Source organism: Limanda limanda, chromosome 18 (genome assembly GCF_963576545.1).
Source record: "Limanda limanda chromosome 18, fLimLim1.1, whole genome shotgun sequence".
In the NCBI taxonomy this organism is placed as follows: domain Eukaryota; kingdom Metazoa; phylum Chordata; class Actinopteri; order Pleuronectiformes; family Pleuronectidae; genus Limanda; species Limanda limanda.
Genome location: NC_083653.1, coordinates 6506068 through 6532793, shown reverse-complemented (window position 1 = coordinate 6532793; position 26726 = coordinate 6506068). Strand labels below are relative to the sequence as shown.

Genomic DNA, 26726 nt, shown 5'->3' with positions numbered 1-26726 from the left:
CATACAAGCTGTTGACTTGGCTGTCAACCCCCCCATCCCCCCCCCAACCAGCCGAGGATGACACTGACATGATGGTAGCGTGACCTGTGGTGAGGATGTTGGCTGGAATGAGCGGTGGGAGACGGTCACACGTGCACACACACACACGCACACGCACAAGCACACGCTAACTGATTGGCATGTCGCTTTGGAATGACGGCAGGGGGTCGGCCACACGTGGGGGTTATTCTCAGAGCCGGTGGTGATGACTGGGAGCTCTACGTCCTCTAAGCATGACACCACTGAAAAAAGGTGACAATCAGGTTTTTGAAGGTAACAGAATGGCAGCGTGACGCGGAGGAGGAGGAGGAGGAGAAGCGCAGTGAGTTGGCACCAGGTCGTTTCCGGTGTGAAGGGCCTCAGCAGTTCTTTCTCTGTGGGGGGGCCTCCTGGTGTCAAGGGGCAGGTGCAAAGTTACAAAGGCAAACACTGCTCTCTAGTGGGGACACGGTATATAAACATAGACACGAGGGGCGTTTAAGAGCTTCGGCACTCTGCAAAATACAATCATCATCAAAACAACAATGAATGAAGAAATAAAGCACTTTTTTTTTTTTTTGTGAAAATCTACAGATGCATCATCCATAAGTTAATATATCATCAAGTAGTATCTGTGTAGGCAAGAAAACTTGAATCCTTGCAATTGGACAACTGTTGACGAAGCCTCTACTATGTGATCTATAGCTGGTTCAAAACTCATTAGGATCCCCGAGAGTGGGGACTGTAATACTGATCGCTGCGTATGACAGCGGCGGGTGATTGAGTATAACACCACATCCGGTAATATTAGAATCGTCTGATCCGACCCGGAAAAATAAAGAGTTAAAAAAAAAACACATCACCAGTTAAACTGTCGTGTACCATGAACGTTCAAGACCTCTTCGCGGAGCTCGGTGCGAAAAGTGATTTGAATTCTGATTTTAAGGATTAAAGCTTTGGCAGATCAGGTGAAAGATGAGGAGAAGGTCTGTAAATGACACGTTTCTGTACCAGCGTCATCAGGACGACTCAAGTGTTCACAGACCAGCTCAGTTACTGTATCTCAGAGTTGGCGTCGCCTCATGTGCAGTATGCTGTGTTTGCAGAGGGAGCATCCTTTTACCATTCAGCCGTCTGCCAGACTCTCTCCGGCCCGGGATGAAGTCTCAATCTCAGCAGAATATCTCTCCTCCCTTTAAGGAAGCGAGTGGAGCAGGCGATCGGTTGTGAGGAATCAAACCTCAGCACTAGAGTGTGTAGAGTGTACCATTTTTAGGTTGGTGGAGCAGAGAAGGGTAAACTATATTCCTGGCCGTTGGTAAAAAAAAAAAAAAAAAAAAAAAAACAGAGAAAGAAACGCTCCTGAAGTCTGAGCCCCCGTCGACCAGGTAATCCAAAACCTGGAGTGGGGAGTCAGCGTGGGATATGGGGAGAGGAACAATGTGGCTCTTTGTGCAAGCCAGGCAGAGAAAACAAACCGTTTCCCCTGGAAAGAGATCATGTTCAGGTTCCATCTGAGAAGACCACACAAGGCTGATCAGAGCTGTGTCTGCTGTGCGGAGCAAGCAGAGGAGGAGGAGTAGGAGGAGGAGGAGGAGAGGGAGGAGGAAGAGGAGGAGGAGGAGGGAAGTGGCGCATCTGGGCAGCCACGTTAACTTGTGAACGCTCTAAGAAGAAGATCTGAGATGCTTCATGAACACGACATAACACACTGGAGCCAGAAACGCTCTTTGGTCCGGGACAAACTGTGTGACTGAGTCGTTTCCTCCCTTCAGAGATAATGTGTGGCCATCTGGACGGCTTCCTGGGCTGGCACCCTGCTGGTCTACAGGCAGGGCGGCTCTCTGGTGGGCGGACGGGCGTGAGGGAGAGGCCGGAGGGTAGTAGCACTGGTGTCGTCCACAAGGGGGCGTGGCACTGAATCTGGCACTGCCGTACAGTGTTAAACAGTGAATCTGTTCATTAGGTGGAGAGAGAGAGGGGGGGAAAAAACAGAAAGAGGGAGAACGTGGTGAGATGTTATAGGTTTTCATTGCCACCATATCTTTTACCAGCCCCGCCCGCCCTGGACACTCACTCCCTCAACCACCCATTCTACATAAACACTGAGAACGAGGCTTTTTAGTCATGTCAACGCTCGGATAACCGTCGCACAGGGCACCATCAAACCAAGAACATCTGGCCCCTGTCTCTCTCTCACACACTTACACACACACACGCTCGTTCAAACACATATTAAACAGACGCACACACACAAGCATGTAAGGGCCAAACCAGGGATCTGTACTCCCTCTGTCCCATCGCGTTTCAGTTTCAAACGCTCAGCGAATACCCATGTGGTGGGATCGGATTACACGGGGCTATAAAATATCCCAAATAAAGGCCGGGAAAACCGAGACGGAGAAAAGGGCTGTTTCCTGAGGTAAAATCCTCCACTTGGCTGCCGATTCGGTCGGAGAGGGAGATTTACTTTGCTCTTTTTTGGGGAAAAAATCAAAAAAAGGAGTTTTATCCGTGGAGACAATAGAACAGGACAGAAATGTTTGGCTCGGAGCACAGAGGTGGTCAGCTAAAGTCGCTCGCATGCGGCCGCCAGCTCCCATTACACACAACACGGAGCCATAAATCCGTCTGCACGACACAGGCAGCACGCTGTGATTTCATATGTATTGGTTGCTACGGGGACGCAGGAAACCACAACAGATGACAAAGAGTAAAGTAGGGAGCGCATTTAGGGGAAGGGTATCTTGTAACACTAAAGGGTAATGTTGTACTCTCTCTATCAACGGACCTCATTTTTTAACACCATAATTAATGTGACCTCTCTGCTAGGGCCCCGGGGGCGGGATATGGCAAGTAAAGCACGCCAGGTGTAATGTAAGCCCTTTCCGTAATATCAGCAGATTAATCTCATCGCATACAGTCAAATGGAAACGTGATCTCATTATGGCAAGACACCAGCGGGCGAGGATGACGGGAGGTGTCGCGGCCCGTTCGGACGACCAATGGGGAGGGTGGAGTTGAGAGGGGCCGTGGATTGGTGCAGAGTAAAGGAGGCATTTTCTGTTACGCTCTAACAACAACATCTGGTTGGCCGGGGACAGGGGTGATAAGTGAAGAGGAGGAAAAAAGGGTCTGAAAAGGAAAGAAGAGAGCGCAGGACATGAAGACCAGCTGAAGCCAGAACAGGGTGTCGTTATTACAAGTGTAATCGGATCGCTCCGGTTCAGCCCCTGTGTTTTCTGATGAAGCCCCAGAGCTCCATCGCAGCGGAGGGCTGGCTCTCACACGCCTGACACTCATCTCTCGTCTCTGCAGAGACCTCAGAAAGATGTCTGCGCTGCCTCAACTTCCATACTGTAAGAAGCTCTGACTTCGGGGTCGTATGTGCTCAGCCGATCTGTCTCCCTGTCAGTGTGGACACGCTATCCCACAACCTCAGGGTCACGGTTTTGATTCAGCAGTGGCCATCTGGCCTCCTCGAACCAAAATCCCTCCCTGATTCTTAAACAGACGCCCACATAACTTAATTGTAGAAAAACAAGGCAGCCATGCAAACATAGCGTTGTGACTGTCAGGTTGTGGTGAAGTGATTGGCTTTCACAGTGACTCTCACTGGCTGTGCCCTCCATCTCCTTCCCGCTGTTGTAACCTTAGAGCAACGAGGAGTGCCTGGTTACTGGGATTCTCTCTTTATGGCGCCATGCTGTTCAGTCACCACGAGCATACTGTGAGACCTGTGATTAAACTTGCTCTGTGTATGTGTGATTTTTATTTTGTATGCCCATGTTTTTCCAGACCCAGGTTAAATGGCATTTAAAAAATAATTGAATCTGTGTGGAATACCACTCGGGTAGGGTTTGCCACACAGAACAAAGTTAACCCTTAAATTTATCTGGCAATCTCAAAGAAATGCTCTGATGCTGTAAAACCCATGGGATGCTTGTGCGGAAGTTTGAATACGATAAGGAAGCACAGGAGTTCTGGTCCTTGACCATATATGATACCAGATATAATAACACTTAGTCAAAGCAAAGCTATCTATACATGGCCTTGTAATATAATCTCTCACCTCCATCCTCTATTTATTCTGATCACGGATTCGTAAGCATCGCCTCTTCAGAGCTGGCTCCATGTCTCCAGCACTGGGCATATTAGCAGGGCTCCGCAGGCTGCCCTTGTCCCTGAGTTTGGGCAAGAGCAGTGGGGCGGTGGTCCCACCTGTCTTTGGCGCTGTGGGAAGGGCATAGGCATGGTCCTCATCAGGAACATGAGGGTCGTCTCCCACTTCCCCGACTACAGCTAGGGTCTCTTCTGACTGAGCGACTGGGCCCTCGACCCGCTCCGGGCCAACAGAGCACTTGTTCTCTTTGATGGCCTCCAGCTCGCTGATCATGGGGTCAGGGGGTGGCACTGGTATTCTCTGTGGTTGGGAGGAGTCTGGACTGGAGGGCGCGGACGATGAGGACATACCATTTAGACTGTGGTCCTGAGATTTTAAAGCACAGGACGTGACTTCATTCGGATAGCTGCTCCCCGTGGGGCTGGGCGGGGTGTGTGAAGGTGGAGTGTGGGAGTCCTGGTGGTGGTAGACAGTGTCATGTGAGGGGGACTCTGGTAGCGGAGGGGTGGGTCTGATGATGATGTTGTGGAACCCGGATCTGGTACCCTGCCCAGTCCCTGACTCCCCCAGCCCTGATAGGTCCACCGCTCCATTGGCACTGGGCTCAAGCTTCACTTGGGCCCTTTGAAGAACCCTTTGGATGACTTGTCGCTCTGACTGCCGCTGCTTATAGTCTGTCAGCACCTCCGACCCTGCAGCCGAGCACAGAGACTCGTTGTACTGCGCTCTGGGTGAGGATGCTCCACTGTTGAGTGTGGATGCTGGGGATGGGAATGGCCTCTCTAGTTTAACCCAATCTGTGTCCCTTGTGTGGGGATCACTTGGGGAGGGGAGACCCTGGGTGAAGGCTCCACCCAACTTGTTTGCTACCAATCTACTCTCTGCTTCAAGGACCCCTGGGGATGGCAGCCTGGTAGCCCTAGGTCTACCCCTGTCTGCACCCTCTGGCACAGGTTGGATAACTCCACTGTGACTTGGAGGTTCCGGGGTTGACTTCGACGGGAATGGAATGGGAATAGGAATAGGTATGGGAACAGGTAGGGGAACAATGATGGGATAAGGGACCAGGACAGTGGGATGCGGCAGAAAAGGGCTAAAATTGGGATAACCATAGTTCATCATGTGAGGCATTGGGATGGGACCTCTTGGCATCATATTCAGGGGAGGGGAGTGCAAGCCAGGGAAGTAGGCTCCTGGAAAAGGATGCATCATTCCAGGAGGATTAATGGAAGAGGAGTTGGGAGGCTGCATGCGTGGAGAGTGAGGAGGTCTGTGGATGGGGCTAGAGGGGGGTCCTGGGTGTCTGGAGGCATTGGCGTGGGGGCTTCTCAGGCCCTGAGCATGAAGAGGAGGTCTGATGAAGGGGATGGGGATTTGAGGCACTGGTTGATGGTCCAGATGGGAGCGAGGATGAGGCAGAGGACCAAGCTGAGCAGGGTGGGGTGACACCTCCATGGCAGGCAGATGTGCAGGGGGCTGGATGGGTCTCTCCATTGTCCTCAGCCCAGAGACAGGGACCTTGGAGGAAGAAGAGGAAGAAGAAGAAGAGGAGGAGGATGCCTCTGAGGACGAGATGGAGGCAGATTCTGCTGATCCATGCATTAGTGCAGGTCCTTTAGGGGAGAGGTTTCTATGACGGGCTTCCCCCATACTGTTGCTGCTGTTCCAAGAGTCAGGAGTGAGTAGATTTTGCCCGCTGACACCGACCCCGCCGCCGTCCGCCCTCCCCTCCTGACTGGGCCTGCTCGGGCTGGAGCTGGTGAGAGCTGCACGGGCTTCTCTGTAGAAAACATCCATCTTATACTGATTCAGACACTTGGTGCTGCAGAACTGGAGTCGTTCCTCACCGGATCCAAAGTCCAGGTACTCTTTCGTGTGGCGGACGTGCTTGCACCAGTCACATACCTGCGGCACAGGGGAGAGAGACTGTGGGGGGTCATTTAAGTGACAGATCTAGCAGAAAGACTCACATTTTTCCAGCATGCCTGTACAGTTACTTTAATTTCATAGCACACATATATTAATACTTTACTCAGGAAAACAAAAGATACATTGATAAAGTCCTCTTACTCTGACATTGCTGTTTACTTTCAACACCAGTCTGGGCGAGTCCTCTGTATGTTGGTGCTGAGGGGATCTCTCACCCTGGAGGTCTTCATCTCTGGCCTGACAGGAGGAAACCGCAGTGTGACACACATGGCAAGCACTGGGAGGCAGGTTGTCAGACCCCCCACTTGTGATGATTTCAATCTCAAATTCACGATGTTGCAATGCTGGGAATTTTCTGCGGTTATTAAAACCAAATCAAATGATGACCTTTTTGCATAACAAGTTCAAAAAATAGTTTATAATAAATTCACCCTGTCGTTGAGGTTTGAACTTCACGGGTGGCACCAAACCCTAAGGGTCAACACAACAATCACTGTGTTGTGAAACAGATACGACTCTACAACCGAGCGGGGAGATAATGCAGGTGATGTATTGTCACATTATTAATGGCCCTGCCGGTATTAATGTAGGAAATTCCTCTTGATTCATGTAAGCTGATACGCTGTGGATCTGAGTGCTCCCACATCTCTGTGACCCATTGAGTCGTGTTGAGTTACGAAACATGAGGCAGCTGAAGGTAAGGTATGCACTGAAAATGGACACCTCGCCCCAGGCCTCCTGGCCTTCCTCTCAGACAAGCAGTAACAAGCCAACGGCAAGGCTCTCCTCCCCACCTCTAATAAAAAAACTGGAGGGCTTGTTGCACGCAGTTTGCTCAGCACTCAATTTGTGTTACTGCCGTCATGTGAATAGAACCCACCACAGTATAAATGATGGCGAGGGTGAAAGGCGATATGGGCCGCATGTCAACCCACACCAAAGAGGGTATAGCCATGTTGTAAGGGAAGCTGAAAAATCATGGCAATGTGCATCGGAGCGGTTCTCCAGACCAGAGCCACTTAACGGCCGGCCCCTCCTCCATTAACGCGAAACTGATACTAAGTGTCCGCTACAAACTTTGACCTCCCTCCCACCATTCCTATACGGGCTCCTTCATAATAACTAAAAAGTGTGTTCTCACAGATCCCCCTCCCCACTTTCTTAAATTCCTGTAAATTAATCCATCTGCTATGACCTCACAAGATCAGGAGTATCACTTTCTCAAGGACTGTTTACCTGCCAGCAACCACTTGATGCTTTGGTGTCTTGTGTATGTGACACAGCTGGCAGAAACTCTCCCAGTATAACACCACCTATATGTGCATGTATATGCTTGAATTTCAACATAAACAAGCTATAGATCATTCCTCATCATATAGATCCCAGGGCTTAGATCTCACCAGCAAGGGGCCAAGCTGGTTCAATTCCTGTGACCCCCTGCTGTGACGTTGTGGATACATTTTTCTGTTTACCACTAACCTTGTTGCGTTTGAAGTAGGCCCGTCTGCAGGCGGCGAAGCACTTTTCACTGCAGAAGCTCTTGAGCTCCGAGCCCATACAGAGAGAATAACGCTTCACACCTTCCTTCTGGCACCAGACGCACACAATCTGTACATTCTGTACATCTTCCACTGCAGGAGGAGAATCACAGGAGAGGAGGGAAACCAGTGAGTTAAATTTACAAAGGTACAAGTGGACAACTTTGATAAGAGGTTGGAACGAGTGTGAGGGTTAAAAGATCGAATCAGGGTGTTGGTTAAAGAGGATTTCAGCATCTTACCCGGACTCAGGAGGAGTGAGTCACGTTTACTTAGAAACTGATGCTAAAGTCAATTATCTGATGAAGCATATATTTGAATAATATGACAGAATCACAGTCTCCTATTTTATGCATTTATTTACATTTTATATCAATTCATATGTTTATTTTCTTAATTCAAGTTCTACATATTTGGTTGTATTTGGGTTTTCTTTTTATTTATAGTTATTCATAATAAAGTTTATAGTTAAACTGTCAAATATCAAGCTTCAATTACATTTTTTTAACAACATCTTAGGAATCACTGCCAATTCAAAAAATTAAGATATCAGCTGATGTCTCTGTATAGGACAGATTTTACTCCCTGATGAAGATTTCAGCATCAACCCCCATTAATCTGTATTGGTGCGGCTCTAATCTGCAGAGCAGTTTGTCGGTAAATGGAAAGTGATATGAGATATTTTCCATTGTTTTGATTTAGGAACTCTAGCAAGCTGAAGCTAAACTGAGGTTCAAGAGTCGACCTTGTCAGGTTTACTTGAGGATATTTGCATCCATGCTGCACACACAGAGATTCCAGTGGTGCAATTCACTGTCAAGGTCACAGTTCTACTTTGGACGTAAACACCTTCAAATTAAAAGAGGCAGGTCTTGCTCATTGAGACATTGAGTATAAATTACAGACAGAATATAAAGATGGACGACGCGTCTCAACTTCCTCTCACTATCCAGAAATAAAGCCAAAAGATTCCACAAACGCTCGCTGCCGTCATGCCCATTTAGAGCCAGAGACCGATCAAAGAGTCAGTCTCAGCAGAAAAGTGAATCCTTGAACATACATCGGTGGGATAAGATCTATGTCGCGTCCACTAACGTAGAGGATGCCATGTAGATATACTGCAGCCAGCCACTAGGGGGATGACCAAGACGCTTTGGCTTCACTTTAGGGAAGCTGTCATGTCATCCATCTTTATATAGAGTCTGTGATAAAAACACTTACGGAATTTCCAATGATCCAATCTGTATCTCTCCATGTGTGGTCATACCTGCTGATGGCTTTATGAGGGGGACGATTACAGGGGCACTCTTGTGCTCTTTGGGGGTGGTCAGGGTTGAACATGTTGATGAAGAGGAGGGTGAAGATGAGGGCACACTGGAGGACTCTCTCTCCCCACTCTTCATGGCCAGGACTGAATGGCCGACTTTGGCGTCCGGGCCCTTGAGTTTTGGCAACGAGTTTTCTGAAAGACATAAACACGATACACCACCACGTTGTAAATAAATCCAGTGTGCGGCAAACGCGATACTGTAATAACTTCCACACCTGTGACAATGCCCTACTCTGAGTTTTAGTACAAACGCGTTGAGAAACAATAGATGTACTTGAATGAATGAAATTTGAGAAGTTGCATCTGCAGTCTGGCCAATTTCAAAAAGTGTCGGTGAAAAACAAAACTTGCAAAACCTGTCCGTTAGTGCGAATTCAAGACGGCTCAGTTCCAACAGCGAGCCGTCGACACCCGCCCTCACCTTTCAGCACAGACACATGCTGACGCCTCTCTCTGTAGTTCCTGATCTCATTGGCCTCCGAGTCCCTGAGATCCACCTTGTCGTATCCGTACCATCCCAGCAGCTCGTTCATGGTGCTTTCTGCAAACGTCTGCGGGAGAAACAAAACGACCAGAAGAGAAATCACTGATTAAGGTTCCATGTAAATTGATAGGGTAACCGAGCCTCAGCCTGTGACTGCAAATGGGAAATTGTGAGCGTAAATCTCTGGGGTTTGTTAGTGGAACTTTTTATCCTATGTTAAACATAATCAGACCTTCCCACTCTGAATCAATGCGAGGGATTCTTTCTCAGCGCCGGCCCTGTCTGAGAAATGAATACGGGCACAGTGGAGTACAGTGTGACACTTTTTCCATGATGTATTCGGGTTGTTTACTCTTGCTAAATCTGAGACGGAAAGGTTTAAAACCTAACACCAGTGTGAAATCTATGAATCATCCTTTGTTTATCTATTTTAATTGGAAAAAAAAGAGGGAGAAAAGAAAACTGTTCCCCGCAGATGGGATGTGTGGTCTCTCTCTCTCTCTCTCTCTCTCTCTCTCTCTCTCTCTCTCTCTCTCTCTCTCTCTCTCTCTCTCTCTCTTTCTCTCTCTTTTTTTTTTATTACGACCAGATGAAAACAAAACACAAAGGTCTCTCTCTTTATCCACCCACCTCTCTCTGTGGCTTTGGGAGAACCGGATTGGAGGAGAAACCTGATCCGGAATGGGCAGAAATCAGAGCGGGACACCCTACACCGCAGCGAGGTCCCACGGTTCTCGGAAATGCCCCACTCCTCTCCCTTCTTCTCTCTCCAGTGTCCACCACTCTCTCCCTCTCTCTTTTCCAGCTTTCCACCGTCCCTCCCCTATTCCTTGCTTTTTCTCCCCTCTACCACCCCCCCCCTAACCGTCTCCCATCTTCACCATCCTCCCCTCCGCCCCTGCACCTTCCAGCCCTGACACCCGACACAGCGCCGCCTCTCAGGTTTCACCCTTTTCCAGCACAGCCAGTCTGCTGAGGCGGTGGCGGTGGTGTGTGTTGCAGTGCAGTGTAGTATACTGGCTGCACATTCTTTCCCCCTGCTTTCCTCACTCCGACCTCTGCTCTGCACCGGGGCCTCAAGAAGAAATGGATCTCTCCCTCTCGCCGTTGCTCACTTTCTGCTGTGTGTGTGCGTCTGGAAGAGTGTGTGGGTTGAGTGCAAGCGGTGGTATCATGTCCAGCTAAATATGCCTAACGATGATTAAAGTTGGGTATCCGGTGTCCGGTGCTGCGCTCGGGGTCTGACGTGGAGGGAGTAGGTCCGAATGTGGTGTTGAAACAGATGTATTACAGAGACAACACCAGGCTGGACCTCAGCTGAGCGAGAAATCAGTTCGCCTCCCTGCCTTGGTTTGACTTTTTTTAAAGGTGCACATCTGTAGGACTTTACTCCACAAACATGCATGTTTCCCATCACGTTTAATCTGGGAATTGTGGCGGTCCCCAGAGGGGCAACATACATGACAACTTTATATGCATATACATCTCACTGTCATTTAGCCTTTTCTGTTTCCTTGTTAACCAAAGACAGGCCATTTTCTTTTTCTCTTCACCCAGCCCTCCACTTCCCACAATGTTGTTTTTGTTTCTTTTTGGCAGTTCAGACAAACATCTGCTTTGTGAGAGTGACAAGCCATATCCCAAACCACAGAGAGAGTTGCAGCCAAAGGCAACAAACTGGGGCCGACCCTGAGATTCAGCCCAGGCAGGCTTACATCAAGCGGGGATAGCGTTTCACGTGTTTTGATTAAAATTAGTTAAGTTGTAACTCTACACCTCCCCTGGATATCAAACGATACAGTCCAAACCACTTATACAAAAAAAAGAGCACATTTCTTCTCTCACGAAAAAGGCCACAATCTCTCCCCCTTCTCGCAAAAAAAAAAAAAGCTGCTTGTCTTTTTATATTTCTCAGCTCCTCAGATATCCCTTTACCACCACAGTCACAGTCTCAAATAGGCAGCGTCCAAACCCAAACAAAGCAGACAATCCATGGATTAGTTTCCATGCAGTAATGGGCTCATAACGGTGGGAGGGAGAGATGTCTGTTCCTGCGGTTTAACTTGGGAAGAGGCAACAAGCGGAGGAGATTGTCTCAAAGGTCACATCATTAGTGAACAGTCATATTCTGAGACTTTTCATGGGCATCCCGAGGGAGGAAAAAAGCCAGATAGGATATTAGTGTTTTTTCCTGAGGAGAGTCTATTTAAAGGATATAAATGCCCCCTCTCTTTTGGGAGACATGAGGGCAAAGCTCTGTGGTCCAGCAAGTGTGCGCACCCGCAGGAGCTGGAGAAGAAGCAGAAGAAGAAGTGACGCACATCTGGATCTGGACATCAAGAGTTTGCGCGTCCGGCCACAGCTGGCCTGCCATGGCGTCATGAAGAGGACAACCTACTCATCTCCACTGGCTCACATCTGTAATCAAGACGGCCCGAAGTCCCTGAGTGCGCGTTTATGTCTGGCACTCTCAGTTTAGACAAATAATAAAGATTTATTACACTAAGTTTATTGTCCCGATGCGTAAACTTGCGTAAACTCCCAGTGCATTATGGTTGCTTAGGTCTACATGAAATACACAAGGGGGGCATTCATTAAAAACAAACATACCATGTGTCTGATTATTCTCAGCACTGATTTGTGCGCAATGAACAAGTTTCCTGCGTAAAAAGTTACCAAACACGTCAAAAAACATGCGTCTCACTGGATAAATGGATGAGGTTGTGTTGACTCTCACCTTCATCTCCTGGTTGATCTCCCTCTTCACGGGGTGCGCGGGTTTCCTGCTGCGTTTATTTTCCGGTGGTCTCCCTTTCTCCATCTCTGGCATAGTCCCGGTGTGGCTGGATCCGATCCGGATCAGTGTTGGGTGTCCGCTGGAGCTGGTTCAGCGGAGCAGTGGGTCCGAGTGAAAGCTGTCACTCCCGGTGACAGCGGCTGTCATTCCCGGACGTCTGAGTCCTTCATCTGGGGCTTCGCACCATCCGAGTCCACTGAACATGCTCCGGGCTGGAGGCACCGCCGCCGAACAATCTCCTCTCTCTCCTCTGCACCGCCGTCAAGCTCCGACCGGCACCTCACACATGGGTTCCGGCCAGCACTTTCAAAGTAAAACCTCCTTGAGTCTGAGGGTTATAGGGTCTATCGTGGAGATTGAAATCTAAGAAACAACAACTTCATGAAGAAACTCTCATAGTAGAATAAATAACAACAGAATCACAAAATATGTTAAGAAAAGAAGCAAAAACTATAGTGCCTTAGGTTCTTAACTTTTGTTGTCAATTTATTTATCTCAATAATCTCTATGCCAGTTTGCAGGATTTCAAAAAACAACTTCTGCTTGGAAACATGGGGGAAGGATGTAGGTCAGAAAAGGACGCATTGAATTTTGGTGCCGATTTGGATCAGGGGGCAGATTTTATATAAAATAGCAAGATACTGTCTTGTCAACATTTTTATTGATTATTCAGAGAAAAATTTAATAATGTTCATGGTTTTTCAGGGACTGAAATATATGACTGTGTGATATTTGGTGCAGGTCCAAACAACAATAGAGTAAATTTAAATGTTGATAATATCCTGAATCTAGTTATGAATCTTTATTAGTGAGCGAGTGACGTTGTTAACATCGGCACAGTGAAATTATTTAGGATGCAATGTGTTGTGAACTGTTAAGATTTCCCTCGGAAATCACGGATTTGGATATTAAAATTGTATTATGTAGTAGTTATTGTAGTATGGCAAAACTGTGCCTCATCTGAATGTTTTAGGCAAATAGAAATGCAAATAGAAATTCAAAAAAAAGCAGGAGGGAGAACCTTGAATCAACACACTATTCATGACGAAAGTATGATGTAGGGAACGGTTCATGTTTATTGAATAATATATATTAGACCCATGTTGGGCCACAGATCAGCCTCCAGGCTTCCAGCAGCAATACAAACTAAATATTATGACATTAAAGCCCAGATAGATGCTATTTACCATGAGAAGGCCAACTTCACAATAAAATACAAAAACAAAAGGCTTGAGTGTAATAAAATCAAATATACACTCAAAAAAGAACATCAACCATGAAAATGACCTTGTCCAGAGGGAAATCATTGACTTCAACAAATAGCCTCAAAGTTTCTGAAAGTGTGGAGGAAAGAAACAAGTCCTCAAAGAAGCTGTCACACACCAACAAAGGTCTGTCATGAACTGACTGAGCCACAAGCCACATAATCACTACTTGTCTAACTCTAACGTCAACGACTTACCCAGAAACCTCCTCTTTATACCAATTGGAGAAATGGCTTTGGTCCCTAATAACACAAAAGAACAAGATTCTCTAAAAAGAATGTGTGAGGCTCAACAAAAATCTCCTCATAAAAATCAGCTGAAAGTGGCTCAGGAGGTAGAGCGGATCGTCCACGAACAAGGGGGTCTGTGGTTCGATGCCAGTCTCCCCCTTTCCGAGTACAAGAAACTGAACCCAGAACTGTCGCTGATGGTTGTGCTGTTAGTGTGTGAAGAAGAGCTCTGCACTGTACGTGTGTGTGTGAAAGGGTGAATGGAAAAACTGTAAAGTTCTTTGAGTGGTCATCAAAACTAGAAAAATATATATGAATACAGACCATAAACCCCAATTAGGAGACATGGAGTCTGTCCCTAATTGGACAATTGTCCCTTATTAACTGTTCTTTGGTCTGAAGTTTGTCCCCAAATGACAAAACCACGTTTCCAGCTTTTATTCTGACATCTTAATCCTGCAGCTATCGCTCCATGTTCTGCTCTGTGCGAGGAACTTGACTCTGCCCTCGGTGGACAGGGAAGGGAGGGCCCTCTGATTTGGTGTAACCCAAAACCTGGCGCCCACCCCTCCCAAATCTCAACAGATACATTTCATAAGGAATGCAAAGACTGTGTTTTATCTGAGGGGACTCAGGACAAACACTGTCTGTAAACTCTTGTCTTAAAATAAAGAGATGAAAAGAGCGCTGTGAGCTAAACGACACCACAGCAGAATGTTTGGGGCTTTTCTCAAATGGCATCTGTTTGATCACTGTCTGTGTGTGTGTGTGTGTGTGTGTGTGTGTGTGTGTGTGTGTGTCTGTCTGCGTGTCTGATATTGTGTGTGTGTGTGTGTGTGTGTGTGTGTGTGTGTGTGTGAGTGAGTGAGTGTGTGTGTGTGTGTGTGTGTGTGTGTGTGTGTGTGCAAAACAAACACCTGAAATGTCCACATTTGGCCCCGAGCTCAAGTCCCACATGCCTACAGGTCGTTTACATAAGGACGTGTGTGTGTACAGTATGTGTGTGTGTGTGTGTGTGTGTGTTTGTGTGTATACAGTATGTGTGTGTGGCCCAGGTATTACTTATGCTGTGGTGACTTAAATCTGTTTACACATTTTGGAGACCTTAAGGGGATCAAAAGCAGGTCCCCGCAAGTGAATCATTACATTTTAAGATGAAGACATGTTTTAAGGTTTTGGTTAAGGTTAGGATCACGGTTAGGAATAGGAAAGTTAGAAGAAGGTTAGAATAAGTTACCGAGAAATCAATATAATCCATTGTCCTCTGAAGTCATGGAGACACAACTGTGTGTGCGCTTGCGCGTGTGTGTGTCTGTGTGTGTGTTTAAACATAAACATTTGTCCCATGCTAATTCCTGATGGTAAAGGCCATGAGGATTTGTTACAGTATCAGGTTTCTCCGCTGGTGATGAAAAGATCGACACTGGTTGATTTCAGTAACATAAACACACACTAATGTCTTTTCGGACAGATTTTAATCCAGTTTTACTCTACTATCATAAATCAAATGTATGAAAGTGGTCCTAAAACACCAAACACACAGGGCAGCTGGGTTTGGATGTCAGGCCCCTCTCCTGCAGGACCCTCACTTGGTCATCCAGCCCTCAGCAGAGAGACAGACAGGTGGACAGACAGGTAGACAGACACTGGAGCTGTCTCAGGGCCTCTCTCTCTCTCTCTCTCTCTCTCTCTCTCTCTCTCTCTCTCTCTCTCTCTCTCTCTCTCTCTCCGGCCTTCCCTCCCTCGGCCTGCCCCGGTTGGAGGAATCCAGGGACCACGCTCGTGTAAACAGAAACCCGAGCCAGAGCGCCGGGCTTGGGTTTCGCCCCCTCGTAGACCCGCTGATGATACCTGATCCGGGTCGGCTTTGGGAACAGGGCTTATCTGATGCCTCACAAAAGGCCCCCTCTCTCCAGCTCTCCATAACAGCTCACATCTGGTGCCTCTGCAGGGAGCCCTGTCCCTCTGGGCTCCTCTGAGGGGGTGACGGCGAGGATAAGACCGTCTCACTGCTCCCCTCAGAAATCCACTTACATCAGTGACGGAGGATGGAGACACTACTTCAAGGTCTACAGTTACAATCCCAAACATCTGGGGCCAATCATAAAAATTGGCCACTTTGCGTATCATTACTTGTATTATTGTCCTCAGACACATGATTACAGTAACACATCCTGCAGTTAGGAGGGTGACTGTAAATGTTGCTGTCTGTCCTCAGCATTAAAAGAGACACAGTGTGATCCCCTCTGGAGTTCACAGTGGCGTGTGGTCACCATAGGGGGGCGATGTTCACTCGTACAGTATTGAATAGCTGTGTCATTGCATATAGCTTGATGTTTTCCCTGCATCAGATTACACGCAAATATAGTCATCATGATGAAGGTGCATGCGTTTCCAGCTTAGTGAACAAAAATAATTTCAATGTCATTTGCATTTGACGTTGAACAACTAGCTATGCAAAAGAAAACATAAACAAGGATCCATTCAAGTAATTACATAAATGGTACAGACTCCAACTATGATACAAACTAAGGTCTATGAAAGTTATATAAAACATTTATCTTTGTGAATCTTATGTTAGGGTGAACTCAAACAAAATAATCTTAATTTTTTAGGGTATTAAGGATTTTTTGGCACTTTGGCCCAAGGCAACAAATAATAATAATAACTTTATTTGTGTAGCACTTATCTTAACATGTTTACTTAGTGCATCACAAAAAAAAACAAAATGAATATCAACATAATAAGGTCAAGACCTTAAGATTTATAGAGACAGTGATCAAAGTTGTCGAAGGGTGTGAGACAAGTTTCAAAATCATTATTTAAACCAATTTTGTTGTTGTTGATAAATCAATGTTAAGCAGCCATATTACACGCAAATATAGTCATCATGATGAAGGTGCGTGCGTTTCCTGCTTAGTGAACAAAAATAATTTCAATGTCATTTGCATTTGACGTTGAACAACTATGCTATGCAAAAGAAAACATAAACAAGGATCCATTCAAGTAATTATATATGGTATAAATGGTACAGACTCCAACTGTGATACAAACTAAGGTCTATGAAAGTTATATAAAACATTTATCTTTGTGAATCTTATGTTAGGGTGAACTCAAACAACATAATCTTAATTTTTTAGGGTATTAAGGATTTTTTGGCACTTTGGCCCAAGGCAACAAATAATAACAATAACTTTATTTGTATAGCACTTCTCTTAACATGTTTACTTAGTGCATCACAAAAAAAAAAAAAAAATGCATATAAACATAATAAGTTCAAGACCTTAAGATTTATAGAGACAGTTCTCAAAGTTGGGTTAAAGGGTGTGAGACAAGTTTCAAAATCATTATTTAAACCAATTTTGTTGTTGTTAATAAATCAATGTAAAGCAGCCAATAAATTGTATTTTGAACCATTATATTTATATATACAAACAACATCATAACATACAATCAAAATATAAAAGAAGTCATTCCATTTGAATCATACGTCGCTGCAGTGTATTTCCCGTTTAACCTTTTCATCTTGTGTTGTTGCAATGTCTTTGTGTGTTTATGTAAAAAGGGATTATTACAAGTTTTAACAAATGGATATGCAACTTAATACCCTGTCGTCACACAGAACAATTGTCATTTGCCTATTTAATTCCTAATTATTATTTATAGCTTTATTTATATAATAAGAATCCTTAAGATGATGATCATAGGATATAGGCCAAGTATATACTTTGAACAGCAGCAATTATAAACTCATAATTTCTAAGAGACTCTGAAAGTTCAATAAACAACAAATACATAACTTTTTCTCATTTTATTACATTTTAAACTTGGCCACTAGATGTCGCTGATGCCAAACACATGAACCCTATATCCATGAGAGCCCGTTCAACAGGTGAAGTTTGTCACCGTTATTCCCTGAGTTTTGGTTTGTTGTCCTCAAACAAGTTGGTAATAATAATAATAACAATAATAACAGTAATAATAATAATAATGATAATAATGCATCAGACCAGAACCGTGATCACCATGGCAACGTAATGGTGGAAGTAGGGTGCAGGTAAATCCTGTTCCTTAATATTTCGACCAACGAGGTTACTACAGGTGTATCTTTCTTAATTAGGGGTGACGTCACTGACCTCCGCCTGAACACATGGTGACAAAGAGTAAAACTCACATCAGTCACGTGATTCCCAGCTGATGTTCCCAACAGTATTCTTTTTTTCTTAATGCAATGAAAATCCTGCAGCGAGTCGATGATGGTTCCCACAGTGGAGACCAGTTGAAACCAGGCTCCTCGATGACTTGCCCCCCCGCTGTGAATGCAGACGCGCACAGAGGCTCCTGCTCTACGTCACAGCGCCGCAGCCCCGAGTATAAAAAGCTGCGTGTGATGCTGCGTGCACATCAGAGAGAAGCAGCGTCTGTGGGCAGCAGCCTCCTCTGGACACATAACTACTTATAGAAGACGAAGAAGAAGAACAAGAAGAACAAGAAAAAGAAAGAGAAGAAAGAGAAGAAGAAGTAGAAGAAGAAGAAGAAGAAAACATATTTGTTAAAAATGTCCAGAATGACGATCTTTCAGTTCGGAGTGATTGTGTTCGCCTTTTGTTTAACAACACAGGTAAGAGCACTTTTCTATTCCTTCCATCTTGAAGATAAAATGAATTTCACTGGTGAGACATTTCTTTATAAGAGCATAAGAGGATTATAGATTATTTGACTTTATTGATAGGTCCCAGACTGGGATTATGTTCTGTGCGATGGTCTGGATTACATCAGGCACTCTCTGGAGAAATTATCTTGAATCTTGATTGATGTGTTTTTTTGCGTTAATTGCATTACAGCCCCCTCAGTCGTAGCATTCTGTATATATTTATATCCCCCCTCCCCCTCCCCCACCTGTTATTCTGTACCTCTTGGTTATAGCTCACACTCCGGTGAATGAATGATTCAGGTCCGGTGTATTGTCCACCTGAGCGAAGGTGGAGGGAGAATCTAAAGTTTCTCTGCGGTGGCGTGTGCCAAACGAAACCTGACACGCAAGCGGAGAAACATAGGTCTCTCTCTTATCTGCCTAACTGACCGACCAGTCGTCCTAGGCTGTTTAGAGGTTGTTCAACATTGGCCTGATGAATGAACATCAATGTGCTAATGATCTAAAACCTGTTCAACCCTGATTGGCATCTTGTGTTTTTCCGATAACAGTCTTTAGATTTTTTAATCTCATTATGCTTCATTAACTTTAATGCCTTGTTGGAACTTGATCAGTATTGGTGCAGAATATGTCCCCACACGTCCACCTATCCTCCTCTTCTTCCTCCTCCAACAGGTGGTCTCCATGAACACCACAACCCCAATGGCGTATAACTCCACCTCCACCCCCAACACCACCATGATGGCCACTTACAGTTCAACCAACGCCACCAACGCCACCACGGCAACAGGAGCAGGCGTCTCGCTGTACGCAGGGCCCTTCTCCATCGTGGCACCCTTCATCATGGCAGCCTCCCTCCTGCAGCACTACTGGTGAAGCGCAAGTCCCCCAACGCGCCACTACCACCACCACCGGCACCACCACACCCCATTCCCTTCTTTCTCTCGGCCTCGGCTCTCCTGCCCAACACCTCCCATCCCGTCATCTCACCACAGAGACCACAGGACTGACATGGATGGACTACCTGACCTCCTTCGTCCTCCTTAGATAATAATTAAATATGTAAAAATCCAAGACATTTCTTTTAAATAAAGGGGGTTTAACTTTCATCTGGAGATTATTTAACAAACGACAACCCCCCCCCCCCACACTCACACATTCAGCCCCCTTGCAAGGAATCAAAAGGAATGGCGGTGCACAAAGCTTCCCTTTCGGCTTTTATGCGTTTTCCCATAGTCACGCCATCACTTCTTGGAGATGCTCAGGGCTGCGGTTGTCATGTCACCAACTTGATTGAAATGCGGACCACTTGAGTGTACATAGGGTTTTTTCTTTTCTTTTCTTTTTTTGTGGCTTCAAATCCACCAGGCAATCAATATGAATAAGAATGTTTTTTGTCAGTAAAAGTGAAAATTTGCTTGAGGGAAGCCAGAAGATTTTTTTTTGTTGTTTCTTTATTTTCTTTCCTAAAAAAGGCTCTTCGGCCTTATTATTAGAAATGTCCCACAGATGTACAGAGCGATTCAGTTTCCACAGGACGCTTGTGTCAGTTTTGCCTTGTGATTTTTAAAGAGTTGTAGTCTTTTACAATGAGGGTTTGATTGACACCCCCCTTACTTGCCCCCCTTCATCCATGGGTTAGACCCAGGAAATGACTGTATGTGTAACTTTATGGGAAGGGTTGATGTTAGATTTATATTTCCCCCACTTATAGTTTATATTTTGTATAAATGGAAACGTTGTACTGTTTATCAGTTTGGCTACAAAATAATGGAAGAAATGACAATGTCCAATAAATGATGAAAAATGACGACGTAATTGTTTCTCCTTTTTTTTACCAGAGGTGTGAAACTATTGCATAACACATTCAATTACCTAATGTTTGTCTTGGTATTCCTCTCCTCCGAAATTTGCATGGATTTCAATGGACAAAGCCACACCAATATTGATTTAAAGGGCGTGGCGGCGATGTTGTATTCACCATCACAGAGCTGCCAGGCAGTCTAGACAGGCAGCTGCCGAGCTACAGGCCAGAGATGGACTCAGCATTCCCTGATGCCCCCACTGATCTCCTCTGGATTAGTGCCAGAGCAGCACCGGCGGACGGGTTGTAAAACATTGTGAGCCGCTGTGGTATTCTAGTGAAGTCCAAACAAGACTGTGTATAACACCTCACTCATTCCAGAGAACGGCAACCAACGTGCAGTCTTCTTTCAGTCACATGTTTGATTATTGCTACAGTATTTACATATGTATATCTCCCAGTTACTGGTTGAGGACCGATGAGTTCAAAGAGCCCAGAGGGATGTCAGCTTCATGTTTGATTAGGTATTTAAACAAGTTTGGCCTTTAGCTGTTACACGACACGGTCTCGTCACCGTTTATGTCCCAACGCTTAACTCTCCAACAGCTGCAGAGCGTGGAAAAACAGACACACGCTAATATCAGATCAATTTAATATGGATTTACAATGAAACATCTTTGCTCCGTTCTTAACGGAGGAGGAACTTGTCTGGAATATAAACTATGGGGTGACAACTGTACCTTTTGTGTAGTAATAGTAATTTATCGCATGATAATGGCAAAATTAAGCTATTTTCTATTTTCTAACAAGGCATTTTGAGGGATGTGCAATCGACTAAATAGAATATATTGAGTTTTGCAACAAGGATCTTGCAATCCACACCCTAATTTTCACTTTTTCTGTCCTTTTTCGCAGTTGCTAGTATAAATCTAGTAAGCAGATGAGTAACAGTTGATAAGGAGCATTCGACAAAGGCAAATCCAAAGCTGAGTGAGTGTTGGTACAGCAGGCTGAGTAGCGTGCAACTGGGAAATGCCTCAGCACCAGAAAACCCTGCCTCATGACTCATTAGCCCGGCCTATTGTCTCTCAATCCTCTCTGCACTATTAACCTCCCTCCACACAGCTCCATCTCCCCACCACCTCCCCTCCCTTTTAGCATTCCCCTTTTCCGGATGCATCCATTTACTGTCCTCACCCAGTCTGGTCTGCAGATGTGGACTCTGCAGACCACTAGAAAACTAAAGGAGGATCAACAGCCAGAGTGCACCACCGAAAACTTTCCACAGTTAAATCTAATTAATCCAATGTATATTCCACCGTTAATCCTTCCACATTAAAAAAGACAATCAAGCTTTTTAGTGGACGTACAAATCGTCCCGCGGTACGTACATGACAGCGCCTCAGGTTGCATTTATTTCAGGTGCTGTTTCTAGAGCAATGAGTCTAAAAGCAGCCTTTCCTGCATCAACCTGAGGAATCTGGAGCAGCAGCCATTCCTGAGAGAGAGAGCCCATCAACGTCAGCAACATAAACCACAATTCAAATGTTCTTATAAGATATGGACACCTGTACAATATTTTCATTTGCAATACAATCTAGCAAATATAAAATGTGTTAGTATCCAAATCAAGTTATAGGACAGTTTTTATGATGCAGATTTTATTATTTCCCTGTAATAAAACGTCATCTGTTAAACAACACACAATGTTTACACAGTATAGGAAATGACAAAGGTTTTTTCTTCTTCCACTAACTTCTAATGTTTTGCTGAGGTCACATGTGGACTAATCGGTGAATTAATAACTTGATGTGTTTTATTGATTCACAGAAAAGAGGCCCAATAAACCTCGTGTTTTCCCGTCATCTCGTCTCAGTCCGGTACTCGGCTGAGTCATCTCCGTGCTGATTGGTTTCAAGTTTCTGTAGTTTTCCTCTTATCGCTGCTGCTTCCCTCCCTCCGATTGAGTCTCCGAGCTGAAGTGTGAAGCAAAACATGACACGTAATGCTTTTAGTTTCTGAGGGGATCATTTCAGGGGAGACCTCGATTTCATAGAGTTCATCCTCCAAATTCTTGGTTCGTCAGCTTTGACCACCAGTTGCTGAAACAGTCCCACGAAGCAGCACTCAGAGTTGGTGTATTTCTTTTTTCCACTTGACAAAATTCTGTTGAGCTTGTCTTTGTCTCTTCAGCCAGTTCACTCCAGTCCCACCTGACTATTCTCAATAAGTCACATCACTTCCCCTGTATCATATTTGTTTTCCCTGAAGAAAACCCTCCATTAGACAAACTCTATTACGGTAATTGTGCAAGTGATATTACTAAGTATTACAGAAACTGGCCAGAAAGTCAATAAAGGCGTTTTTCAAAGTGGAATGGTTGGGAAATGTCAGGAGAAATTCACTTATGAAGAACGCAGCAGGAGATCGTCCGGGGTCAGACGTGATCACAACAACAGGAACATGTCTTGAATATTCAGGCAAGGGGCGGAGCCTGGGGACTTCAGTGCATGTCTGACAACAGAGTTAAGTAAATAATCGTATATTTTCAACCCCATATTCTGTGATCAATAGTGTAAAGTGTGAGTCTATTCCTCAGTTTTACTTCCTCTCTCCTCTGCTATATATTACCTGGAAGTTTACCTGACCATACTGTCTTCATACAGCTGCATGACGTACACTCACCTCTCCTCTGATGTGAGGTGTGACACCCAACAGACCTTTAATCATTGATTGGTTTGATAAATTATTCAGATGGCCGCCAGTGTTGCAGGGACAATGTCACACACACACACACACACACACACACATACACACACACACACACACACACACACCCTTCTCTTCTCTTTGTTGTGTAAAAACAAGTGTTGCGATCACATGGTCATAATTACTTTGTTGTGTTGTCAAACAGAAAAGAGGTGTTTGCATGTATTCTCCATCGCTCTATGGAATTCAAGTAAAACGTATATATCTTCCTGTTTGTTTTTGTAATAACTGATACAGTAGTCAAGTGTCACTACAGGCTAAGCCCCGTCTGACTCGTCTCAAGTTTCAGGGATTACTGTATGTTGATATTGAAACAACGAAGAAGCCATTAAGATAATTAATCTGTATGTTTTGAAGATATCTAAATCTGAAATCAAATTTCCCCCTGCACTTATCTGCTCAGCTTTTTTACAGCTACACTTCAGCTGTTCGAGAGAGTTTACTTTCCAGCCTCATCGGGAGTTTGTTTTGGGCTCATGAATAATCCATCTCGCACCTCACTCACATGTGCGGCTCGGTGTCACACCTGTAGAGTCCCCAGCTTGTTGCCTGGTGCACGAAACTCACAGGAAACTGGTTGATTCACGGCGGCTCGAGGTCTCAGGGACAAACAGGCCTCGTTGGTTTCCAAAGACCAACAAAGACCCCGTAGTTTGCTTAGTAGAGACAACAAAGACGACAGGCAGCAGCTGTAGTAAGATGAGTGCATGTTGAGTGAATCAATAGAAGAGTATTATACTGTATATGTCGTCATTGAAGGTTATGTCAATAGTCTATATGCCATCTTTTGTGTGTTTCACAGGTAACTTAATAGGTAAATACATGAAACCAATGAATGCAGAAGCTACGTAAGAGTGTTGCAGCATCGAAAGCAATATCTCAAGAGCTTAGTATTACCAATAAGCTTCAAGTCTGCAGTTATATGTGTTAGTAAGGTGTCAACAATTGCTATTGATATTTTGTTCCATAGAATAAATTCTCTATTTAAAGTGTTTTCTAGAATTGAAAATACAAGTGTCTTCCCAGTGGATAAACACCTGCTAAAAAAGGTATTCTCACTGACTATAAATAACCAAATTATCATTCATAAAAACATTTAAGGGCGTAATAACTCTGCCAGTTACAGCCTCCGGTGTCAGCAGCATAAAAGTTATGGCGGATATAAACTGTAAACGCTGTAAACCTGCTGCCCATGTGACTTTATACACCTGCAACACAATGTGACTTACTTTCAAAATCCATTAGAGCAAGAATGGAACAACAAGAAGGATCCAAGGAGGAGATCTTACCGCAGATGTGACTGAGCAATAATTAAATAAATCTTATTTTGTGATATTTTCTAACTATTAGGTCAACATGTTTAATCATTAACATTTCCCTTCAATAAATTACACTATAATAAAGACATCCGACAAATCAGCAGCATATTAGTAGTTGGACCATTTGAGGATTTAACAGCAGCAGCAGCTCTCATCACTACAGGACACAGAGCTCATGCCGAAGCATAAATGAGTCTCCGGATCTTTTAGTGTTGATTTTATAGGCGTATAAAGCAGCAGAACAAGGCCCCTGGTTGGACTAAACGTCCAGAGTTGGACCAGGCGGAACACAGACTGCTGCTTCCTTCCCCTCGTCTCCAATTTAACTTTTATTGATCGAGCTGTCAAAGGCGACTCCAGCAGAGGGAGACGAACCAGTTTCAGTAGAACTGTATCAAAACAACACAAACACACAACGAAATGATTTGTTTTTAACGTGCAAGTGATAGTGCTACAAAATGTGACTACAGATTACAACAAATCTCAAATCCGCATCGTTTTTTATTTTATGTTGACCCATTCATTCATGCCCAAAAAAATACAAGGAAACACTGAGTACATATCATTTCAACACTTCCCCAAAAGTACGTCTGTGCACACTCTTTCCCCCTCCTTCTGCAACATTTGATCAACTGTAAATGGAATTTTAAAAAAGCCACAGGGACATTTTAGCAGCAGTTTGACTTGAAACAGAGGAAGGAAAAGGGAAATGGTGGACAAAAGCCTGTAAATCAGCTGAAAGGTCCTTTCCTGCCAGATGGTCTGCTCTGCCGTACTTATTCTGCCGTTACAGGAGTCTCTCGCTGCTCGTTCGACGCAACGACCCCCCCCACCCTTTGCTGTATCAACACACAGCTAAAGTGGATCCATTAGCATCGACGGAGGCAGACGTCTCTCTCGAGCCGTTTGTGTTTCTGTCTTTCTCTCTAATCACGTGGAGCTCATCAGTGTCCTGATTCCTGCCCAGTGTCTGTGGTCGCCATGGAAACCCAAACAATGGCAGAGACGTTTGGCACCGATGCTTCATGGGAAAATCTGCCCCAGAGCCTCTGCACATGTAGCGTCCAACCAAACAGGTGTTTTCTGGTTTGACCTCCTCTCAGGACTGTGTGGGCGTGGGCCAATTGTTTGACTGACAGCTCTGTCACTCTTCTGAGTGATTGACAGCTGAGACTGACCCGTGATTGGTCGAGCATGTGTACTGATGAGACCTCAAACCTTGGCTCCATCCCCCAATCGCTACTGCACAGACTCTAGCTCCAAATGCTGAGGATGGCAGTGTTTGTATCGAGGAGTTTGGGGCTTGATTTCTGGACAGTGGGAGGAATCGGAGATGCGTAGTCCATCTTTATTTATTTACAGTCTTTGGTCGTCTCTGTGGAGGAAAAGCAGAAGGAACCTTATATTCAGGTGACTGTACTGTAGTGAAAACATAATTATGAACAATATGTACCATATTCTTTTGATAGATCCCTTCACTGGTCCTTCAACACTTTCCTTCCTGAGTCATACCCTGATAAAGAATATGTGTGGCTATTTCCTCTTTAGCTTGGACACACTGTGGCTTCTATGATATCAGACTTGTGGAGCTTTATCTGATTTGGCAGGCAAATAACATACATTAATATTTGCTCTGCTACCACATAAAGCCTCGTCCCTTTGTATAACAGCGGGAGCCCACAGAGCTAACCTGATTTCATTTGCACATCGGGGCCTCTGTCCCTGCTGTCGGAGGCCAAGCCAAACTCAGAGTGTCCTCGGAGAGCAGCTCCCATCTAACTAACTGCATATCTGGGACAAACCTTCCATTTCTGCTCCCCCTGTCCAACCTTCTGGAAGGACACCTGATGCCACATGATGGCACCTGTTTGCTGGGAGTAGCCTCCCCTCACTGTGGCTACATGAGAAGCCAGAAATGTACAACTGCAATGTACACGAATAAATCCCCAAACACTGGACTGTTGAATACATGGATGCATGAGAGAGGGGGTCTGTGTGTCTCCGCACCATCTGGTCTACGAGGCAGCAGAAAATCAACAGGGCGGGCCTCATTCACCTCAAGAAATATCTTAAACTTGTTCTTGAAAAGTTTCCTAAGAAGTTGTCCGATTTATGACGCATTCTTCAAACTGCAGAATTGTTTGCATCTGTGTTTTTTTATTAATAAATACCACGTGTTTGCAAGTTCAGAGCACGTGGCAGTTTTAGCATCCAGGTAAACGCCTCAGCCCATGCCCATATAAAGACAAGAGACTGCAGTGCTGTGTGCACACTCAGAAACAACAGGAACTGAAAAGAACATTGAAGAAGCCAGGAGTGATTGAACGGAAATCTAAAGACGTGACGGTTATATTAGACCAAATATGTGTTCTCCCCTTCAACCTTTCCATGCAATTACAAAAAGTATAATATGTACTAGAACTTAAAATGATAAAATATTATGGTAATTTCAATATTATTGTACAA

The 26726-nt window shown here is 44.9% G+C and overlaps 1 protein-coding gene across 1 annotated transcript; it reads right to left on the bottom strand.

Moving 5' to 3' along the window:
• Positions 1-4099: 4099 nt before the first annotated feature.
• Positions 4100-12252, bottom strand: LOC133024246 (sine oculis-binding protein homolog). Its single transcript, XM_061091275.1, has 6 exons — positions 12160-12252; positions 9360-9489; positions 8876-9070; positions 7550-7701; positions 6212-6307; positions 4100-6046 (listed from the first exon to the last, which is right to left on the bottom strand). The coding sequence occupies exons 1-6, from the start codon at positions 12250-12252 to the stop codon at positions 4100-4102; spliced, it is 2613 nt and encodes an 870-aa protein (XP_060947258.1).
• Positions 12253-26726: the final 14474 nt, after the last annotated feature.